This window comes from Mytilus galloprovincialis, chromosome 1 (genome assembly GCF_965363235.1).
Source record: "Mytilus galloprovincialis chromosome 1, xbMytGall1.hap1.1, whole genome shotgun sequence".
NCBI classification, from domain to species: Eukaryota; Metazoa; Mollusca; class Bivalvia; order Mytilida; family Mytilidae; genus Mytilus; species Mytilus galloprovincialis.
In genome coordinates, this window is record NC_134838.1 from 27,775,007 (window position 1) to 27,795,705 (window position 20,699).

The 20,699-nt window shown below is 32.5% G+C and overlaps 1 protein-coding gene across 1 annotated transcript; it reads left to right on the forward strand.

Moving 5' to 3' along the window:
* The first annotated feature begins 2,550 nt into the window (after positions 1-2,550).
* On the forward strand, positions 2,551-15,756 carry LOC143070903 (beta-1,3-galactosyltransferase 5-like). Its single transcript, XM_076245009.1, has 2 exons — positions 2,551-2,687; positions 11,918-15,756. Exon 2 carries the CDS (start codon positions 11,955-11,957, stop codon positions 13,077-13,079), a length of 1,125 nt encoding a protein of 374 aa, XP_076101124.1. The 5' UTR covers positions 2,551-2,687; positions 11,918-11,954; the 3' UTR covers positions 13,080-15,756.
* The last annotated feature ends 4,943 nt before the right edge of the window (positions 15,757-20,699 follow it).

The following is a 20,699-nucleotide window of genomic DNA, read 5'->3' on the forward strand; positions in this document are numbered from 1 at the left end:
GTATTAATACTCGCTACGAAAAAGGTGGAAAATAAATTTTAGTGGCAAATAGTTCATGCATGTTCAGGACGAGGGGCGTATTGAATGTAGCTTGTCGTTTACACAGACTATTAATTTAAACACATCCCCTTGCCAGTCAGGTATGAATGGGTACAGATAATTGTAGAACTGGGCATGCCCAAAAAGACAAAGATCAGAATAATCGGGCATGCACAATTCAGCAAGTTTTATAAATTCCGAGCACTATTAGAAAAATGATGCATGCATAGTATTACAAGATTTATTTTAGCAAACACGGCAAAATTATTGAAAGTCAAGTGCACAGTTTTATCCAACGCAATCATAGGTTTGAACGTAGTTTTCAATTTAGACTTGTTTATATATATATATATACAACTCGTCTAAACATCAACCCAACAATGTTAGATCTGTAAATTTGCTTTCGCTGTATATATATATATATATATATATATCTTAAAAATTAAATACACAAAAAGAGTTTTAAAAGCAGCATTGTCTAGCGCTTTCATCCATCTTAGGACTTTTCAAGAATATGAACGTCGTTATGGGGAACACATTAGTATTATGACGTAACGTCATTGTTCAATAACGTTGCGTCATAATACTATAATATATAATATATAATATATATATATATTGAAGAGTTTTTTAATTTTGTCCACGCTGTGCATAAAATAAGAAAAAAATAAAGCTAAAAATACACCAAATATTTATATTCAATATGAATATTTACATTTTGTCTATAACTATATCATGTTCACAATGTTCTTTATAATATCATTCATGGTATCCTACCGGTTTCACTGTTTAACAGATCTTCAAGGATAGGGTTGCTGGCAACGTCGTCAGGGGTAACGTCTATTAGCGACATTATTATCTAGTCCTGAAAGTCATAATATAGTACAACGTAGTAACTATATAAAACGAAAGTGAAAGTATATAATAAAAAAATGGCTTCTAGATTATCGTTCATCTATTCAATTTCGGACGGTATTACTTATAACAAAATAATGTTCTTTATTAATTCTCATTGGTTACGTTGTATTATTTGAACACTGATAAAATGGGAAAATGAAGAAATTTCGATGATTTGATCCAGCGCATCTTACATTATATTCGCTAAGCGGGATCTCACTTTTTCTCATGGATATTTGAATAGAAATTGCCGAAATTATAACTAATTATTCATACGACCTATTCAACCTGTTCTTGTTTCCAATGTGATTCAATGTACACAACGACTCAAACTTATTTCTTTTGGGATTTTTTGAAGAAAAACATATTTCACTTGTTAATATTTTTGGTTTGCAAACTATAAATCATTATATTTTATGCTTTTTGATGATTCATTCTCAAACAAATTCGTTCACCATCGATTGCGGGTTTCAACGGGTAATGTACATTTCATTGTGTTGTATATGTCTCCGCCTGTATGATATGAGGCCTTCTTATAAAAAAGGGAAATTTCCCAATATTTAAATCAAATAATAATGAAAAAACACAACAATGAGGAGAAAAAACACCAATGATGTAACAAGTCACATTGTTCACATAAGAATAAATCAAATTTTATTCAGAAAATATTCCGAAAAAAAATTCTCAATATTTTTGTACAACTTTGCCAGATTTGCACATTGATAAACTGTTGGTAGATATTCAGGAATTTTGTAGAAAATTAAGACTTAAATACAATTGTGTCAACGGAGCAAGGAACAAAGCAGATCTGAAACCGTGGAACAAGGGAACAAGTTGATTATGACTTTTATAAGACACGTTATAATAGTTTCTGCGTACACCAATCGACTGCACTCAAGTATAACAAAGCATTCTGAAATCGTTTAAACAAGCCTCAGAAAAACTACAGACGCAAACGTACATTTTAATGACAGGTGCACACATATTTTTTATTGCCAAACAATTATATAAAGATCAATCTGTAGAGACATAACGAAAAAACCTGAACTCGAAAAATTCAAAAGAAGATAGTCCATGAAGTATAACAAGTTTATTGTTAGAAAGCAGCTAATACGTACAAACCACACTTGATAGTAATAAGTAAGCCTTTTGCAAACAAGCCGAACACGTATAACATAAAGAAACGGAATTTCAAGTGTAAATGACTCATGATGAAGGCTTGTAAAAGTAAATATTATATTAAAATTCAGAAATTAATTTCACAATAAATAGATAAATGTATGATTTTGTATTCACCAACTCTGCATGATCGCAACTTTTAACAAATAGATTAAGGAAACTGTATTTATATCATTATATCATTTTGGTTTGAACGCAATTATCATGATTTTGGTTTGATAAAAATATATTAATGATAAATTGTCTTTCTCAAAAACGTATTTACTTGAAGCTTTAGAAATAATTTTGGACCATAATTCTTTTCTTTTCAGTATATTCTTGTTTTTCTATAAACATCCGAAAATGTGAAGAAAATATAAACGTTCATGTAGGATAAAAGCACTGTTAGCATGTATGTATAGATTTCAGACATAGCTAAAATAATCCTCTATAAAAGTACCAAAGCTCAATCAAGCAGAGCTTTCTATGAATGTAACTTTTAATACATTTGTATGTTCTTTTGTTCAGTCACCTTGATACAAATTCATGTTGGAAAATACTTATTTGAACTCAAAAATAAACATCTTATCTAGGTAAGCACTAACTAGCAAAATATTTAATTCATATGATAAGGCTTTGTATGAATCTTTATTTACCCGTTTGATGTAGTTTTGCAAGCATTTGAACTGTTTTTTTTTTTTTGCATGATATACAATACAGAAATATAGAAAATGTCGAGTAAAACTAAATCAATAAACGTGGTGTGGTCCCATTTATATCGTGCTTGGCAGGGTTGAACACTGATAATTTGCTCAAAGGCACTTTCGTTGATTTGGCTGAAATAAGCACAGTTATGTTGTACAAAGGAAATGTCATGGAGTGAACTGGAAAAAAACACAGATATGTTGTCAGAGTTCTGAAAAGTATTCCCATTCAAAGATTCCTGCAATGGGCAATATTCGGTAATTTCAGTTTGCAATCTTTTTTTCAAACAAATTAGTAACTAAATACAGCAGTTGCATAACATTATCTCTATTATATAAATTTGATACAGATACACATTAAGATACAAATTTGAAAGAATAAACAATGTTATATCTTCATTTTCTTTACTAATTTCGTGTACTAAAAGGCAGAAAAATGTTCTGTTTTTGCACATTGTTTTTCCCAGCTTTGTTTGAATCAATGAAATCATTGCCATGGATACACAAAAAGGAATTAAAATTCACCACATAAACTTTTTAGAAACCAAATATATGGAAGATACTCATTTCATACAAATGCACATGTATGAGAAACATAGTAGCCTTAATGTATGACAAAACCAAAAATAGAAGATGAATAAACCATGTGTGGATTTGGAGTGCTTGTCACATTAAAAACAAAAGACAACGAACACATAATTGCATATTCCAATATATATATATATATATATAAGGGGTCATATAACTTCAATTTATTGACCGATTCCTAATTAGTTCAGAAGGGAATTTCTAGGATGTCAATGCATATTAATTGTATTGTATACTGTTCTAGGCAACCAAACACAGACATGTTTAAAATTAGACAGTGTTCCGTCTTAAATGTTTACTACATTAGCTTTACCCTCGTAACTAAATATTGCACTTTAGTAGCCTTACAATGAATCGCTTCATATTTTAGCATGCAAATGAGACAAATAAACATTTTTAGCAGGATTTGTGTAATAATTTGGCATTGAATACATCTAAAGTTGACAGTACTATTATAATGTATACCCTATTTAAAAGTGTCAAACCAATGTTTGGTACGCTATCTAAATCAACTTTGAACTGCGTGTGATTTCAAATAGCTACATACTGTACAATTTATCCTCTTTGGAGGTTATTGTAGAATTTTAAAAGACCAAACAGACCATAAAATGAGACAAACTTTAGGTTTTACACTTTGCTGAAGCATTTTCTTTCTAAATAATATGCTAACCTTCATAAAATCTTTTTAACTAAACACCTGAAAAAAAGTACCATATTCATCGTTACAGCTAGCTGAACATACCAAAATTCTTTAAAATTGAGGCAGCGGGATTTCACATTAGGGTAGCAGTCCACCGCTATATGAGTAGGTTAGCACTTGGCGTCTTTGCAGTTTTCAAACATAAAAGCTAGTGTGCAATATAAATGTTTTTTGGAGAGTTGCAGATTCATAAAGATTTCATAGTGATTTTATAGGAACATCAAGTTCGGGTAACGTATGTACTATGGGTTTTAGCTGTATGACAGTCCGTATTTTCTTATCGAAAACAGACATTGTTTCGGAAATAACTTTAGTATGGTAATGTTTTTCCAGTTTTTTTCGCCCAAAATTTGTGATTGCATTTTACATTAAAAATAAGGAAAAATTACTATTAGTTATTTAATATATGGTATATGCATATCAATAATTTTAGAAAAGGTGTCATTAAAAGGGATAACTATTGTAGTTTGAGCCAAATTCTTTGGAGAAATATGACTGTTCAAGGCCTTTGTATATTATCCAATGATAAATATATGCTGCATCTTACAATGGATACACAGAAAAGGAATTATATTCCACCATGATAACATTGAAAATCAAATCTGTGGAGGAAACTTATTACATACAAATGTATGACACAAACAGTTGGTTAAATGTATGAAAAAGTCATGATTACACTATGATTAAACATTTTGTTATTTACTTTTTTGTGTCTAGTGCTACTTCTTGTATGGCACAAACGAACATGAGTAAGACCAGATACGTATTTCTCTTAGGGTAATAAAAAAAGAAACTTGATTAAGGACAAAACACTTCATACAAACGATGTTGTGCTCGGAAACTGTAAGGACTCGTACAACAATATCACTTTAAAATATTGATACAAAAATGTGTACTATAAAAAAGAAGATGTAGTATGATTGCCAATGAGACAACTTTCCACAAGATACCAAATGTCACAGAAATTAATATCTATATGTTACCATACGGCTGCCAACAATGAGCAAAGCACATACCGTATAGTCAGCTTTAAAAGGCTCCGAAATGACAATTCAAACGGGAACATTAATTAATTAAGTACCAAAAAAAATGAATGAATAAAATATGTAACACACCAACAAACGTCAACCACTAAATTACGGGGTCTTCACCTGGGACAGGCACATAAATTTTGAATGTGGCGGGGTTAAACGTGTTCGAGGGATACCAACCTTCCACTAACCTGGGACAGTTGTGTAACATTTCAACAGAAGAACGAACTATAAAAATCATCTGAAAAAGGCTTAACTCATCAGATGGATACAAATAGAAATACATCTAACAAAACACAGAGTGGCCGTGGCCGGGTACTTGTATCTCCCAACAACGAAAAAGCGCTCAGTACTAATCTGAGAGTACTTGTAGTTACTGACAGCTAGTTCAAAGCAACTATCAACTTGTAAAAAAATATGCATTTAAAACTAAATTACAAATCAGTACACATCTAACAATGCTTTCAGTTTACTGATAATAAAATCAATATTAATACCAATAAAAACAATATTCAATGATCTAATTACAGTGTTGAATTGGTAACCTTTTAAAATAACTTTGTTTGAAGGATCAATAAGTTTACCAAGATCGTTTCTAAATTTTTGGGTAAATAATATTTCCATAAAAATGAGGATGTGCTATCCCGTTTGAAATAAGTTTTCTAGAGGTACAACCAAACTTTTTTATATTTATTGATGAATTTGTAAATGTTTTAAGTAATTGTGGTTACGAAATTACTGGCTTAATTAATTACCAGCATTACATAGATAACGTTCGTTATAATAAAAAAAAAAACGTCACAACAGACACGGACGTAGCGAAATAGTTGTAAAATATAACCACCGTAAGATGGTGCCAATGAACATCACCATCCAAAAACGGAAAATTAACAATAGGAAACGAAAAATCGTCCCTGTTGCCGCAAATGTTAAGGTGGTGTTTCCTCAATATTACTCTTTTATTTCAGATAGGGAAGCATTTAAAAAAAATCTCACTTCCGGAAAAATCCAAAATGGCGGACGTCATACTTGAATCAGCCTAATATCGAAGGCTAGTTTTTGAAAAGGTGTTATTATCATGCTACTAGGATAATATTTGGTACAAACCTTTGTTATGTACTACTTTTAGATATATTTTATAGATTAGATGTCTACAAAAACCCTACTTCCGGTTAAAATCCATCATGGCGGACATTGTACTTAAATAAGCTTATTTTTTAGGGAGGGTAATTGAAATGAGTTTTAACGTATTGCTACTATCATTACATTGTGCAGGAACCTATCGTTAGTGCTTCTGAAGGATACAATGTGTAAGACATATGTCTTAAAAACCCTTACTTCCGGTAATATCTAAAATGGCGGACATAGAAATATCAATTTAATATTCAAATATTCAACTTTTTTTAAAATGTAAAGGAAATGATTTTTTGTGTGCTGGTCATTAAACTTTTGGCTTTACGTTATCCCTAAAACCACTTATTCTATCATGTTGTAAATGTTTAAATATAAAGTTGACACTTCCGGTAAAAATATGACGACAATTTCAAAGATGACTCCTCAATCCATTTCTTCGATGTAGAGTTTTGGATAGATTGATTAAAACAAAATAAAATCACTATAGTACTAAAACATATTTGAAATTACTACAATTTTCGGCCATATATAACGATTACCACGACATGCACACATCGCAGTGCACGGGATACCCGATTTTCCACATTCAAAATGACCGCGGCATCCTTTCTTACATCCACAATGTACAAGCTTCTGACAAAATGATGAGGCCTCAAAAAGAGTTTTTTTAAAGTTATCCTCTTTGTCCCCGCCTGAAGTAGGTAGCATTAGAGCCAATCCCAAGCTCGTCTCCCTAAACACCTACCTAAGTAATGTGCATGATTTACATGCCGGAAAAGACTAGAAGTTGAGGGAATAGCCTCAAAAAGCCTTCCCTTTTGCGCAAATAGTTATTTTCTTGCTTCGTTAACCATGCATGTTATACCCATCTGTTAATCTTACAGTAAAACCCCGGTGATTTAGTCTGATCAATCATCATTCTTTATGTTAAAGTCACATCTTCAAGTGCAATCAATGTCTCCCACATAATCTTTGTTCCCCTTTCAAGCAAAGAGAGAACCATATCACTACAGGTAAATGCAAGGATAACAAGAAGTGTGTCAGATCACTCATTTCCTAGTGCGTTTGTTAGGCCATTGATAGATATTAATCCAAAGTCTTTTGCCCTCCCAAACACAATCCATAGTTCGTCTACCTCTATGTCACGGAATAGCGAATTAGTAGTGACAGCATCATCATTAACGACTGTTCGAATCATGACTCGTTTAAGTTCGTGTTTCACTGCATCAGACACATGCACCATGATTCTAGTGTCTGCCTCTAAATGTCAACTTGGTGCTGAACTTGAAATACATCACGTGGTGGATAAGATAGAATATCCTGACCATTTGTTGCTTTAACTACCATACACATCCAAGACTTCATCCACTCGTATTACAGTTTCAAGGTATTTTATTAAGGTAAGGACATAATACCCAATCAGCATACTCGTTGGGCCGCAATTCACAATCGGAGAGCAGATTTCCCACATTTACAAAGACGGCGGTATTGTTTCTCACATCCATAAATTCCAAAAACACATATTTTCTTGCCTTGTTAACCAAATCTGTTTCTTTTTTTTTCGATCTTACAACACAACCACGTATTGTTTTCAATGACATTAAATTTATCAAATCCATGTGGTGATGTTGGCTGGTCAATCATCACTCTAAATGCTAAAGTCACATCTTCAAACTTCATTAATGTCACAAACGCAGTTCCTTTTCCAGCAAACGTGTTATCTTTTAATGCCTAGTGCATTTGAAAGGTCATGGATTGATATATATCTTATGCTTTTTTCCTTCCAAATGTAAACCAAATTTTGTTTTCCCCTATGTCACGGAATAGCGAAACAGCAATGACATCAGTATCGACTGCTCGAGTCATGACTCAGTTCAGTCTGTGTTTCACTGCATCAGACACATCGATCTTGATTCTAGTGTCAGTCTCTTCGTGTAAACATGGTGCTAAACTTAAAACATCATCAAGTGGTGGATAACACAGAATATCCTCAGCATTTGTTGCTACAACGAACTTGTACTCAAAATTGTATTGAGCAAGCTGCTGTGAATAAAAACTTAAAAGTTCTTTCCTATTGTCGTCATCTCTCAGAAAACTTTGCAAATTTTGAGGATGTTTTTAACCTTAAATTCGTCTGTGTATTCCCTTTCCCCTAAATGTTGCTCTGGCTTCTTTTAGCAGCTTTCAGACTACCAGTATGGTCTATGTTCGCATCCGACACTACATCCACTGTTGTCACAGTTTCAAGGTGTTTCATAACGAGTATGATGATTGGGTATTATGTCCTTACCTTAATAAAATACCTTGAAACTGTAACAAGAGTGAATGAAGTCTTTGATGAGTATGGTAGTTGTAGCAACAAATGCTCAGGATATTCTATCTTATCCACCACGTGATGTATTTAAAGTGTAGCACCATGTTCACATAAAGAGACATGGTGCATATGTCTGATGCAGTGAAACACGCACTTAAACGAGTCATGATTAACAGTCACTGATGATGCTGTCAATACTATTTCGCTATTCCGTGACATAGGGGCAGACGAACTATGGATTGTGTTTGGGGAGGCAAAAATCTTTGGATTAATATCTATCAATGGCCTTTGAAATGCACTAGGCAATGAGTGATCACACACACTTATTTCTGACCTATACCTTTACTGGTTGTGATACGGTTCTCTCTTTGCTTGAAAAGGGAAAAAAAGACTACATGGGAGACATTGATGGTATTTGAAGATGTGACTTTAACATAAAGAATGATGATTGATCAGCTTAAATCACCGGGGTTTTACTGTAAGATCGCACAAACTTACCAGATGGAGCTAACATGATTAACGAAGCAAGAAAATCATTTTTTGCACAAAAGGGAAGGCTAATTATAAGTAAGGCTATTCCCACTACTTGGTCTAGTCTTTTCAAGCATGTAAAACGCTTGGGATTGGCTCTTATGCTACCTAGTCCAGGCACTAATGGATTGCAAAAGGGACAAAGAGGGTCCCTTTTAAAAAAACTCTTTCTGAGGCCTCATCATTTTTTCAGAACCTTGTACATTGTGGATGTACGAAAGGATGCCGCGGTCATTTTTAATGTCGAAAATCGGGTCTCCTGTGCACTGCCATGTGTGCATGTGGTGGTGACTGTGAATAAACATGTATTCTTGGCCAAATAGTAGTAATTTTAAGTATGTTTAGTACTTTTATTTAGTGATTTTATTTTGTTTTAATCAATCTATCCAAAACTCTACATCGAAGATATGGATTGAGGAGTCATCTTTGAAATTGTCGTCATATTTTTACCGGAAGTGTCAACTTTATATTTAAACATTTACGACATGATAGAATAAGTGGTTTTGGGGATAACTTAAAGCCAAAAGTTTTAATGACCAGCACAAAAAAAATCATTTTCTTTACATTTTAAAATAAGTTAAAAATTTGAATAATAAAATGATATTTCTATGTCCGCAATCTTTGATATTACCGGAAGTAAGGTTTTTTAAGACATATGTCTTATATATTGTATCCATCAGAAGCACCACAGAAAGGTTCCTGTACAATGTAATGATAGTAGCAATACGTTAAAACACATTTCAATTACCCTCCCTAAAAAATAAGCTTTTTTAAGTACAATGTTCGCCATGTTGGATTTTAACCTGAAGTAGGGTTTCTCAAGACATCTCATCTATTTAATTTATTTAAAAGTAGTAAGAAACAAAGGTTTGTACCAAATATTATGATAGTAGCATGATAATAACACATTTTTACACACTAGCCTTTGATATTGGGCTGATTTAAGTATTACGTCCGCCATTTTAGATTTTACCAGAAGTGAGACATTTTTTTTTTCAAATGCCTCCCTATCTGAAATAAAAGAGTAATAGTTGAGGAATGTCTATGCCAAATTTCATGCTTGTAGCAGGATGTGCACAATTTTTCACAAAGCCGCCGTACTAATAATATGATTCACTAGTTCTAGGATTTATTTTTACACAGTTTGGACAGTCTGGAACAGAATATAAAAAAGAAGATGTGGTATGATTGCCAACGAGACAACTATCCACAAAAGACCAAGATGACACAGACATTAACAACTATAGGTCACCATACGGCCTTCAACAATGAACAAAACCCATACCGCATAGTCAGCTATAAAAGGCCCCGATAAGACAATGTAAAACAATTCAAACGAGAAAACTAACGGCCTTATTTAAGTAAAAAAATGAACGAAAAACAAATATGTAACACATAAACAAACGACAACCACTGAATATACAGGCTCCTGACTTGGGACAGGCACATACATAAATAATGTGGCGGGGTTAAACATGTTAGCGGGATCCCAACCCTCCCGAGAAGTTGTTTTTTTCAGTGTATCACTTGTAATTGATTTAAACTTAAAGGTATCTCCTTTTTCAAACTTATAAATCATTTAAAATGTGCACGACAGACCATCTATTATAACTGTACCACCATCAAAACAATAAAGTAATGTTTGTAACTATGGATCAAAATCCTGTGTATGAAAAATTCACCATGACTATCTGTTTTTCTCCAATTCTCATGTTTAACATTGAATTTTCGTCAAGCATTTAAAGTTAAAGAATGTAAGAATTGAAATAGGTAACTTCTAATTCTATAGATTGAATACACATTTGTGTTGCTTGAAAAACATATCAACAGCTTTTGATTTATCACTCAACAAAAATTGTGTAACAAAACACCACAGCTTCAAACCTCACAAGTGAAATTCCAAGGTTTCAATTGTGTATTCATAGCACAGAGTAATAAACAGTCAATGCTATTTACTTGCTCAAATAGCACAGCAGCAGGTTAAAAGTATTGCTGAGGTGAGCTAAATAAGTGAGGTGTTTAATATGATATTACATTAAGGTTTGCTGTGCAATATGATGTACTGACCTCATCACTATGAAAGAAAATGGGTGTGAAAAAAACATCCAAAAACCTTTGTAAGAGCACAGTTTGTATGCAACATTCCAACAATGTATAAGTAGTTGGAATTTGGAGTTCAGATGGCAATCTGAACACTTAACCACAGACCCAGCAGCATATGTGTGTAAACTTCTCTGGCTCTCAATCATGTCAATGTAATTGTTTTCCGTTTTATAATTACATTTTTCTATTAAATAGGCAAAGTCCACGTCCACTTGTATTTTTGTACCTCTGATGAATTAAGACTTTTTCTACTGATTTTTATAGTTCGTTCTTATTTTGTACTCTTATACCACTGTCCCATGTTAGGGGGGTTGGGATCCCGCTAGCATGTTTAACCCCGCCACATTATGTATGTATGTGCCTGTCCAAATCAGGAGCCTGTAATTCAGTGGTTGTCGTTTGAATATGTGTTACACATTTGTTTTTCTTTCCATTTTTATACATAAATTAGGCCGTTAGTTTTCTCGTTTGAATTGTTTTAAATTGTCATTTCAGGGCCTTTTATAGCTGATTGTGTGGTATGTGCTTTGCTCATTGTTGAAAGCCGTATGGTGACCTATAGTTGTTAATTTCTGTGCTATTTTGGTGTTGTGGAGTGTTGTCTCATTGACAAACAAACCATATCTTCTTTTTTTATAATTGTTGGTTTACGAAAAAAGAAATTGTATGTATGATTTGAAAAATCGTTCATGTAGCCAAACTGTCTTGTTTTTTTCAGATGTACGTAGAACCTTCTCACGGGAAAAGCAGAAAACATGCTTAAAATTGTGCACATGAAGCGGAGAAATTTCCAGACGACAGTTGTACGTCTGCTTCCATGTATTATATCACTCGGAATTGCATTTCCAATGTTCTGTTACCTTTACACCAACGTCAGATCATTAACGTTGTATGTAAAACCATTCTTTGAATATGATGGTACAGGTGGCACAAAAGTTGTGCAAACGATCAAAACTTTCACAACTCTTCAAAAATCACACACTCAGACAATTGTTAAATTAAATCAAACTATGCATACTAGAACTAAACCATCTAATAAACAAAACCAAATTGTCAGGCAACATAAATGTACTGGGTGCTTCTCAGAAAGCATTGATTTAATTATCAATAATGAAGAAATTTGTAAACCTAGTAACGAGTCTATCGATATATTAATTATGATAATGTCTTCTCCGCAAAATAAGTTGAGTCGAGACGCTATTAGAGATACTTGGTTGAAGCATACAAAAATGAACAAAGGAAATATCAGATACGTATTTCTACTTGGAGAATCGCAAATGACTAAAGAATTAGAGGAAGAAAACTTTCAAACAATGGATATTATTTTGGGAAGCTTTAAGGACACATACAATAATCTAACTTATAAAACAATGATGAGTTTTCAATGGGCAACAAAACACTGCAGAAATGCACAGTTCGTTATGAAAACGGATGATGATGTATACGTGCATATTCCTGGACTTAAAAGAGTCATAAACGAGAACGCCAATGCGTTACAGAACGCCGTTGGAGGAAGTTGTCAACGTATTGCAAGTCCTATACGAGATAAAAGATCCAAATGGTATGCTTCATTTGAAAGCTATCCAGAAAAAACATATCCGGGTTATTGTTCTGGTACTGGATACGTCACCAGTTTAAACGTTATCACAAAAATAGTTGAAATATCAAAAACAGTTCCGTTTTTTCATCTGGAAGATGTGTATGTTGCTTTGTGTATAAAAAAAAATGGATTAAGATTACATCCTATAAGCGGTTTTATGCTAGCTTATGATTTTAGAAATTGTGAAAATAACGATAATAAGTTAGTTACTATTCATCAAGTGTCAGTCAGTATGTTGAGACGTATTTGGGAGATACCTTGCAATTCAAATAACGTATGACTGATCCATAAAAAAATATTTAATGTATGTAAATATTTTTATGGATGAGTAATGTCAGTTATGATAAAAAAAAAAAAAAAAAAAAAAAAAAAAAAAAAAAAAAAAAAAATATTTCAAAATTTATTTGGATTAATATCTGTAAAACTTTATACAAAAAAGAATTACAGTCTTTGTTGATTTTCATACATTTTTAAAATAGCTTTGCGGATCTTCAATTATGTGTATCAATTTGAATATGTTCATAACTCGTGCAGTTTAAAGCAATTAGAATGACACATAACAAAATATCTATCCAATTGTCAAAGTTTTACAAGTGATACAATTCAACTGTCATTTCGATCACCATCTTAACTGGTCAATTTCAATGTTGAGGAGTTTATAAAAAATCATGTTGACTATATTATTCCTTCATTTTTAACGTTATTTGACACATCGTAGAAATCGATTACCTTTCAAATTCAATCATAGATATTACTTGTTGTTTTGCAAGAAGTCGACATTCCGGGGAATGGTTGCTTCCGTGAAACAGTACTTTCATTATTACAATATTACATAACATATTGCTGAAGAATGATCAAATCACTTGCTGGGTTAAGGGTTTTGAATACATGGAATATAATAAAGATACAATAATAACAATTTTTAATCGTCTTTAAGGAACTTTTTTACTGTTTTCAATGACGTCATAACGACACGTAGGTGATTAGGCTACGAGTGTGGAATTTCAATGTTTATATTTTAAGTGTAACTTGTCATTTGGAAATAAGTGCAAACTTTCGCAGTTTTATGGATTTTTATCGGTATCGTGTGCCGTCAGTTAGAGTTTACGTTAGGGTTTCCAAGTTATCGTAGATTTTCAGAACTGTGAGTCGCACGAGCACCTCATCGTCAATATAATACAGCGTTGCACTAGCACCTTGGCATATCGCTCCTTTTTGACAAACTTGACAGAACGTCAAAATAAACAAATTAAACCTTCCTGTCATCAAATCTAAATAGACACGGGATGCATTTTGATACAAAGCTTTTTTACCTTCAGCTATTTGATAGCATTTCATGTTCTATTTCAATCTCCATTAATCTTTGATTATCTCTTGGAATATCGAACCAAACCCTTATTTAAAGACTTTCATGAACCAAATACCATTTAGCAAATATTCATGCTTCCGCAAATCTTAAACATGAATATGCTTCTTATTAGATAATCAACGAAACCAGTTCAATGTTTACAATTTCTAACAGTTGTTTTCGGCAAATATGACAATTATTGAAATGTATAGATACGTAATGTCACAACGTTGGCAAAATCATATGTAAGTTTTTTGTGAAATAATTTCATCTTATTTTTTAAATAATTGAATGCATTTGACTGATAAGATAAAGTCTTGCAAATATGTATAAAATGACATATGGGGATTGAAATGCAAGCATTTTACTTTTTTTGTATCATGTTTTTGCTGTTATATAAGCTATTAATTGAGATGAATACATTCTTGACAAGAACAAAAGCTATTCCTTTGTGTTGAATTCATTTCTGCGTATGTATGATTATGATGGGGTCACTACACGTTAAACAAGACAGTATAGAGGAACACTGTCGATAATCAACAATAAATATACACACCACTCTTCCTCGCCCGCCTGTAATGTAATATTATATGAACTGTTCTATTGGTGAAGACACCTTAAACCCCAAAAAAGTATACGAAACATACATCTGGCGTACAACATTTTATTCCTTGAATTTTGGTAGAGAACACATTGCTTTTTTGGTCCCTTGTGGGAATCAACTATTCAACTTTTGAAAAAAAATGTATTTCAAACTTTTTGGCCATGACAATCACTGAAGAGACATAACTTGTCAAAATGCAGTTAAATAGGTATCGTTTACGTCAATTGAAAAATATCATTATACCAATTTCATTTAGTAAATTGGATTGCTATCACACGAGAACATCAATGTCTAGTGAAGACTAAATCTTGCCAAAAAAAAATTTTTTTGTAGTGTAATTTGGAAAATGATACTCAGTCTATGGAAGAAGCGTATCGATAAAAACTTTTCTTATATCACATAGCGATATTGTCTAATATCAATTGTAAATATGCAGACATTCCATGCGGGAAATGTTGTTTTCGACAACGAAAAATTAAGAAAATACTAATTTTAAAACTTATCGTTCAAATATAAACAACAATTGAGTCTAAATATACTTTCAGAAGTTAGTTAGAAGCTAAAGTTTATGTCCGTGTAAAATTTGAAGTGCTTTGTTTTTCTTATATACATAAATAAACAAATGCTATTAGTTCTTATATTAATGCGATACTTTTAAAATATCAAAGCGGTGTTTTTGTTATATCAATATTAGTACTTATTAGTATTAATATTAGACTGCTGTACCCATATTTTGACAATTTTACCTATTATGTCTGTTTTGTTCACGCATCGTTGTAAATATGACAGAATGTTATGAGACTGTCATACACGTGAGAGGTTAAGCGCTATAAAACCAGGTTCAATCCACCATTTTCAAAATTTGAAAATGCCAGTACCGAGTCAGAAATATGATAGTTGTTATTCATTCGTTTGGTGTGTTCTATCATTTGATTTTACCATATGATAAGAGCCTTTCTGTTTTGAATTTTACTCGGAGTTCAGTATTTTTGTGATTTTACTTCTTAGTAGTATTGTATGTAAATAAGCAGTTTTAAGACCATTGCTTAAATTCAAATTGTTTTTTGATAACATCTTACTAATTTCTCAATTGGTTTTGGAAGCAAAACTAATCAAATAAGGGTTTAATAAACAATGTCGTAATCAAATAGCTAAGTATCAAAATGATTGTTCACATATATAACATTAAGCAAATTTTATAATGAACGCACCGAAATAATATATATCCGATATTCTCGCAACACACGCATTGAAGACTTTCTTTATTGATAACAATGAAACTAACTTGTGATAAAGATGAATCATACTGTCCTCGTTCAGATTGATTCGACAAAGTTGAAATGTACTTTTGAATCTCCTTTTTTATACAAATTTGACCGTTGATTTCCTGTTTGAATGGTTTAATACTAGTAATGTTTATGTTCCTATATAGCGTGGTGTTCGCTGTGAGCCAAGGCTCCGTGTGTAAGGCCCTACTTTGATCTATAATGGTTTACTTTAAACAATTAATACTTTGATGGAAAGTTGTCTCATTCGAACTCATGCACCATCTTCTTATATCTATAAATCTTTAAAAAATTCCCCTTATAAATAACTACTTTCCAGTCCTCAAACTGAACGATCTAAATTTATAAATATAGAAAAGATATATACACATTTCTAACGTCAAGACATTTACATCTCATTTATTTGTGTTCTTAACATTTTTTTTAGTACTCATTGAAGAAATGAATTTATAACAAGCGATACGGATTGTTATTTTGCACCAAGTCAAAAACGAAAGTCAAATCTCTGTGGCAACAATACATCGGAATGCCCTCACGGTCATCGCGATGTAAAATAGCGTCCACGTGGCGAGCAGATTATGTTCATAGAGATTTCGATTTACCAACGGGAAAAGTCTTTGATATAAAAAAAAGAACTGTTTTCCTTCTCAATATTTTTTTTCTATGTTAATAATAAATACATTTTCTGTTCGACAAGATTTTTGATTTTCATTGTATCTGAAGTTGTCCAATTTATAGTCTGAGGCTACTCAGTTGGTATCTTCAAAGTTCGGGACATCAGCATTTGTGCATTTTAATTTGTTTGGATTATTCATTTTACCATTTGAATATTCATTGTAATTTGGAGTTGTATTGGATTGGATTGTTTGAATGAATGTTTCTTTTAAGTAATGATATTTTTTGTCTATTCCGATATTGCCAAGGTGGATAGGCTATTGCAGTGTGACCAGATATTAGAATCTAATAGGTCGGTAGACTATTTGCAACCACATTTAAATTCCGCCATTGCATTATCACTTCAAATAGAATTTGTCGGTTAAACCATGTGATTGAAAAACAATAGACTGAACAGGTTGTTAACACTTTCAACTATCAATAGGGTCAAGCAACATTTTTGAAATGATAAGTTTATGTAAGCGTTTATTTTGTTACAGTTACGAAATTTAAGTGATATTGATCCTAAACCATTAAACCGGTCATGATCTAAGTTTGTGAATTATGTTTGCAGTTTTCTTGACATGCATTGTGACGTGTCATCGTATTCATTTTATATTAGAAACTATAGCAGTTATATTAGAAAAGTATCTTATTCATAAATTTTTGATATTAAAAAATCATCGCTATGATATAAGACAAATATCGCATTGATATAATAAAATATAGCAGTATCTTTGACTTATAGGTGATTTTGGCTTAGCAAACAATTGAATTAATCTCAATTGCATTCCACTGAATTTGCTACATGATATTTATAGAATGTGTACACCTACAAATGATAAAATCATTATTACATAAGATAATTCATGGAAATTATACACCAGACGTATGTCGTGTTTAATGTCACCCTGTTTTAAGAAAAGAGTCATTACTTTATGCCGAGAAATCTGCCTTTCTTCGTACAAATGCTAAGATTCGTCTGAAATTTCCCACAATGCAACTCGTTGATATCAGACAATATCGCTCGTTGATATAAGAAAAGTTTTTATCGAATCGCTTCTTCCATAGACTGATACTGCATACTTTATTTATTCAACAGGGGTGTTGTTAAATGGCGGAAACGGAAAACGGAACGGAATACGGAAACGGAAACAGAAACAGAAAGAACAAACATCTGTTCTTTTTTGGTTATTTTATCTACATGGCCACGTTTTACGCGTATAACTTATGTTTACAAGAAAGAAAAACAGTGGAATAAATTTGAAATAAAAGAATTTAAAGAATAAAGTATTCAGGTGATGTGTACGGCGTTCATACGTTATAGTATATGTTCGACTTTTCTTATCTTAATAGAAATGTTGGATAAATATCAATAAGATAGTAACCAACCCCCCAAACAATCTACATACAGACTAAAAAGATGGACATTGGCCTCGATTCTATTAAAAGATAGGTTGTGAAATAATAATTATTTTGGGAAATGCTTTAATTTTATTGCTTTTTTTTTCTTTGTTTCTTTTTTTACTTGCTTTGAATCAAGATTGGTGATTTGGTGTATCTTGTTGCGCTGTTCTGAATTGGTGATTTTCATAAATTCGACGTTGTATCTTTTCTTGTATAATGGAAAGAAAACGTAAAAGATACCTAATGGGACAATGATGCAGTATGAACAACAACCGATAAGGAAACCTAGGAAATAAAATAAAAACTTGAAATACCGTAAATTTATTTTTATGTACAAATTAATAAAAACACCACTATACAAAGCCTTTCTCATCCATTTACATCCCAGCTCCTTTGTTCTGACAGGGTTGATCTGAGCCGGATCACCCCTACCAGATCACCCCAGTTTGAGTTTCTTTGTTATGCATGTTTTCCTTTGTTCTGTAACATTTTGGCGGGAATGTCAAATCCACTATAAAACTTAATTAATTATACAGAGAAGACTATCTATCAAAATTCAAATAGAAAAAATCCATTGTATATGCTGGGATTCGAACTCAAGACCTTTAGCATATCAAGCCACGACACATACCACTACAACAGGATGACTGGATACGAATTAACAGTTATTTGACATACTTAAAGGAAGCAAGAGCTTTTTATAAGTGGGGCGAGTTGGCAGACCTTTATTAATTGGGGTTTAAACCTTTTTCGTTAATAAGTGAGTTGTCAGACTGATTGTTCAATATGATTTTACACTTTTTCAAAAGTGGGGCGAGTCGGTAAACAAGAGTTGGGCGATTGTTTTGTAAAGTGGCGATATTGTATGGGCCGATTGGCAATTGGGGTGAGTTGACATTGTTTGATATCTACTAATCGTGTTCGGGGTCATAAAGGGTATACATCATATAGTAATATATAAAATATATTTTAATGGTTGTGTGGCGTTCTAAACTAGATTTTATGAATTGTAAATGTTTTTTTCGTCTAATCTGAAACAGCTGGGATGTAAAATAGTTATCCCTCTCGAACTTGGTTAGTCAGTGTTAGATGTGGCGGAAAATAAGTAGCCTATAGCTACATGGATGTACGATGTGCACCGTGCACTTACGTTATTTGTAGTCAACGTCCTAGGGTTTTCAAAATCCACACTACTTTAAATATTATGCGCTTGATTCCTCTCTGAAAATTTAACCCCTATCAAGTAGCCGTGAATTTTATTTCATAAATATTACAATTGAAAAAAGTGTCACTCATTCAGTGTGCTATTTTACTATATGGTTAAAAACATTAAAAGATTGGCGAAATATACCAAAGGGACATTCAAACTCACAAGTCGAAAATAAACTGACAGCGCCATGAATAAAAAAGAAAAAAAAGAAGACCGAAAGACCATCAGACTAACAAATCATCGATGACAGCACATAGTTGCAACTGCGATATCTACATAAAGCATTGATGATATTATAATAATCTAGCCGGTTACGCATTGTGTTTGAGCATATTATATGTAAAGCATCTTGCATATAATGCATGTTTAATATACTTAGCGCAAATGCACACATGTTTGCTTTTGTCCATTCATCAGGTATTGATGATTGTTGAAAAATTGGTGAATAATGGTATGATAGTTTCTAGCTCTGTTTATATTTTTTTTTTACTTCTATGGCTTATTTCTTCTGACCCTTAGCATGATACTTTTGCTGTATTGAGTACTTATTATAATTTTCAAACGGTTTATTTAATGGCACATATTTAATTAATGTCTTCTTAGATGATACAATTATAGTGAATTGTTCACTCAATGTTTCTGTTCTGTCATGGTCGTTTTCTGCTGGTGGACCTAGTTAAGTCTCAAGTGGCAGTATACTTTCAGAGCTCTTTTTTTTATCTGCCTGGCCTTCCAAGCGAGCTTTTCTCGTCACTTGGCGTCCGTCGTCCGTTTTCGTTTTTGTTAACTTTTCCAAAACTCGGCCAAATTTATCGAACACATGTCTTTTGGTAAGTCATCTTACAGTTTCGGTTAAACTATATACAACAATTATTATTGGTGTATTTAGTTTAAAAAGTGTGTTGTATAAGTCTGACTGCCAGCAAATATAGCCGACATGGCTAAAATTAAAACATAGGAATAAAACTTTTGAAACCCGCTTTGAATAGCGAAACCCTGATCATGCTGATGTGAAAAAAATCTTTAGAATGTTGAGCTCTACTTAATGTACATTCACGTCAAAATGGTCAAATGATTTCTTATAGAAGTTATCGCCCTTATATGATGAATTTTACCACTTTCCAAGATCTATAAGGAGATTAAAATATCTTGCGAAATCGTTAGTCCACTCGTTACTTGAGTTTTCGCTCTAAATGATTTTAATACCAATCTTTAGTGGGTTTTTTTTTTTAGTTTTCGCTCTAAATGAGTTTACCAATCTTGAGTGTTTTGCAAATTTTTCTTGAAAACTATAAGCGATAGGTAGAACTTTTACAAAAAAAAATTGTCAGCAAGACAAGATCTACAAACAAGGCAAAATTTCCGTTATAATAAGACTTTTTAAAGGAATG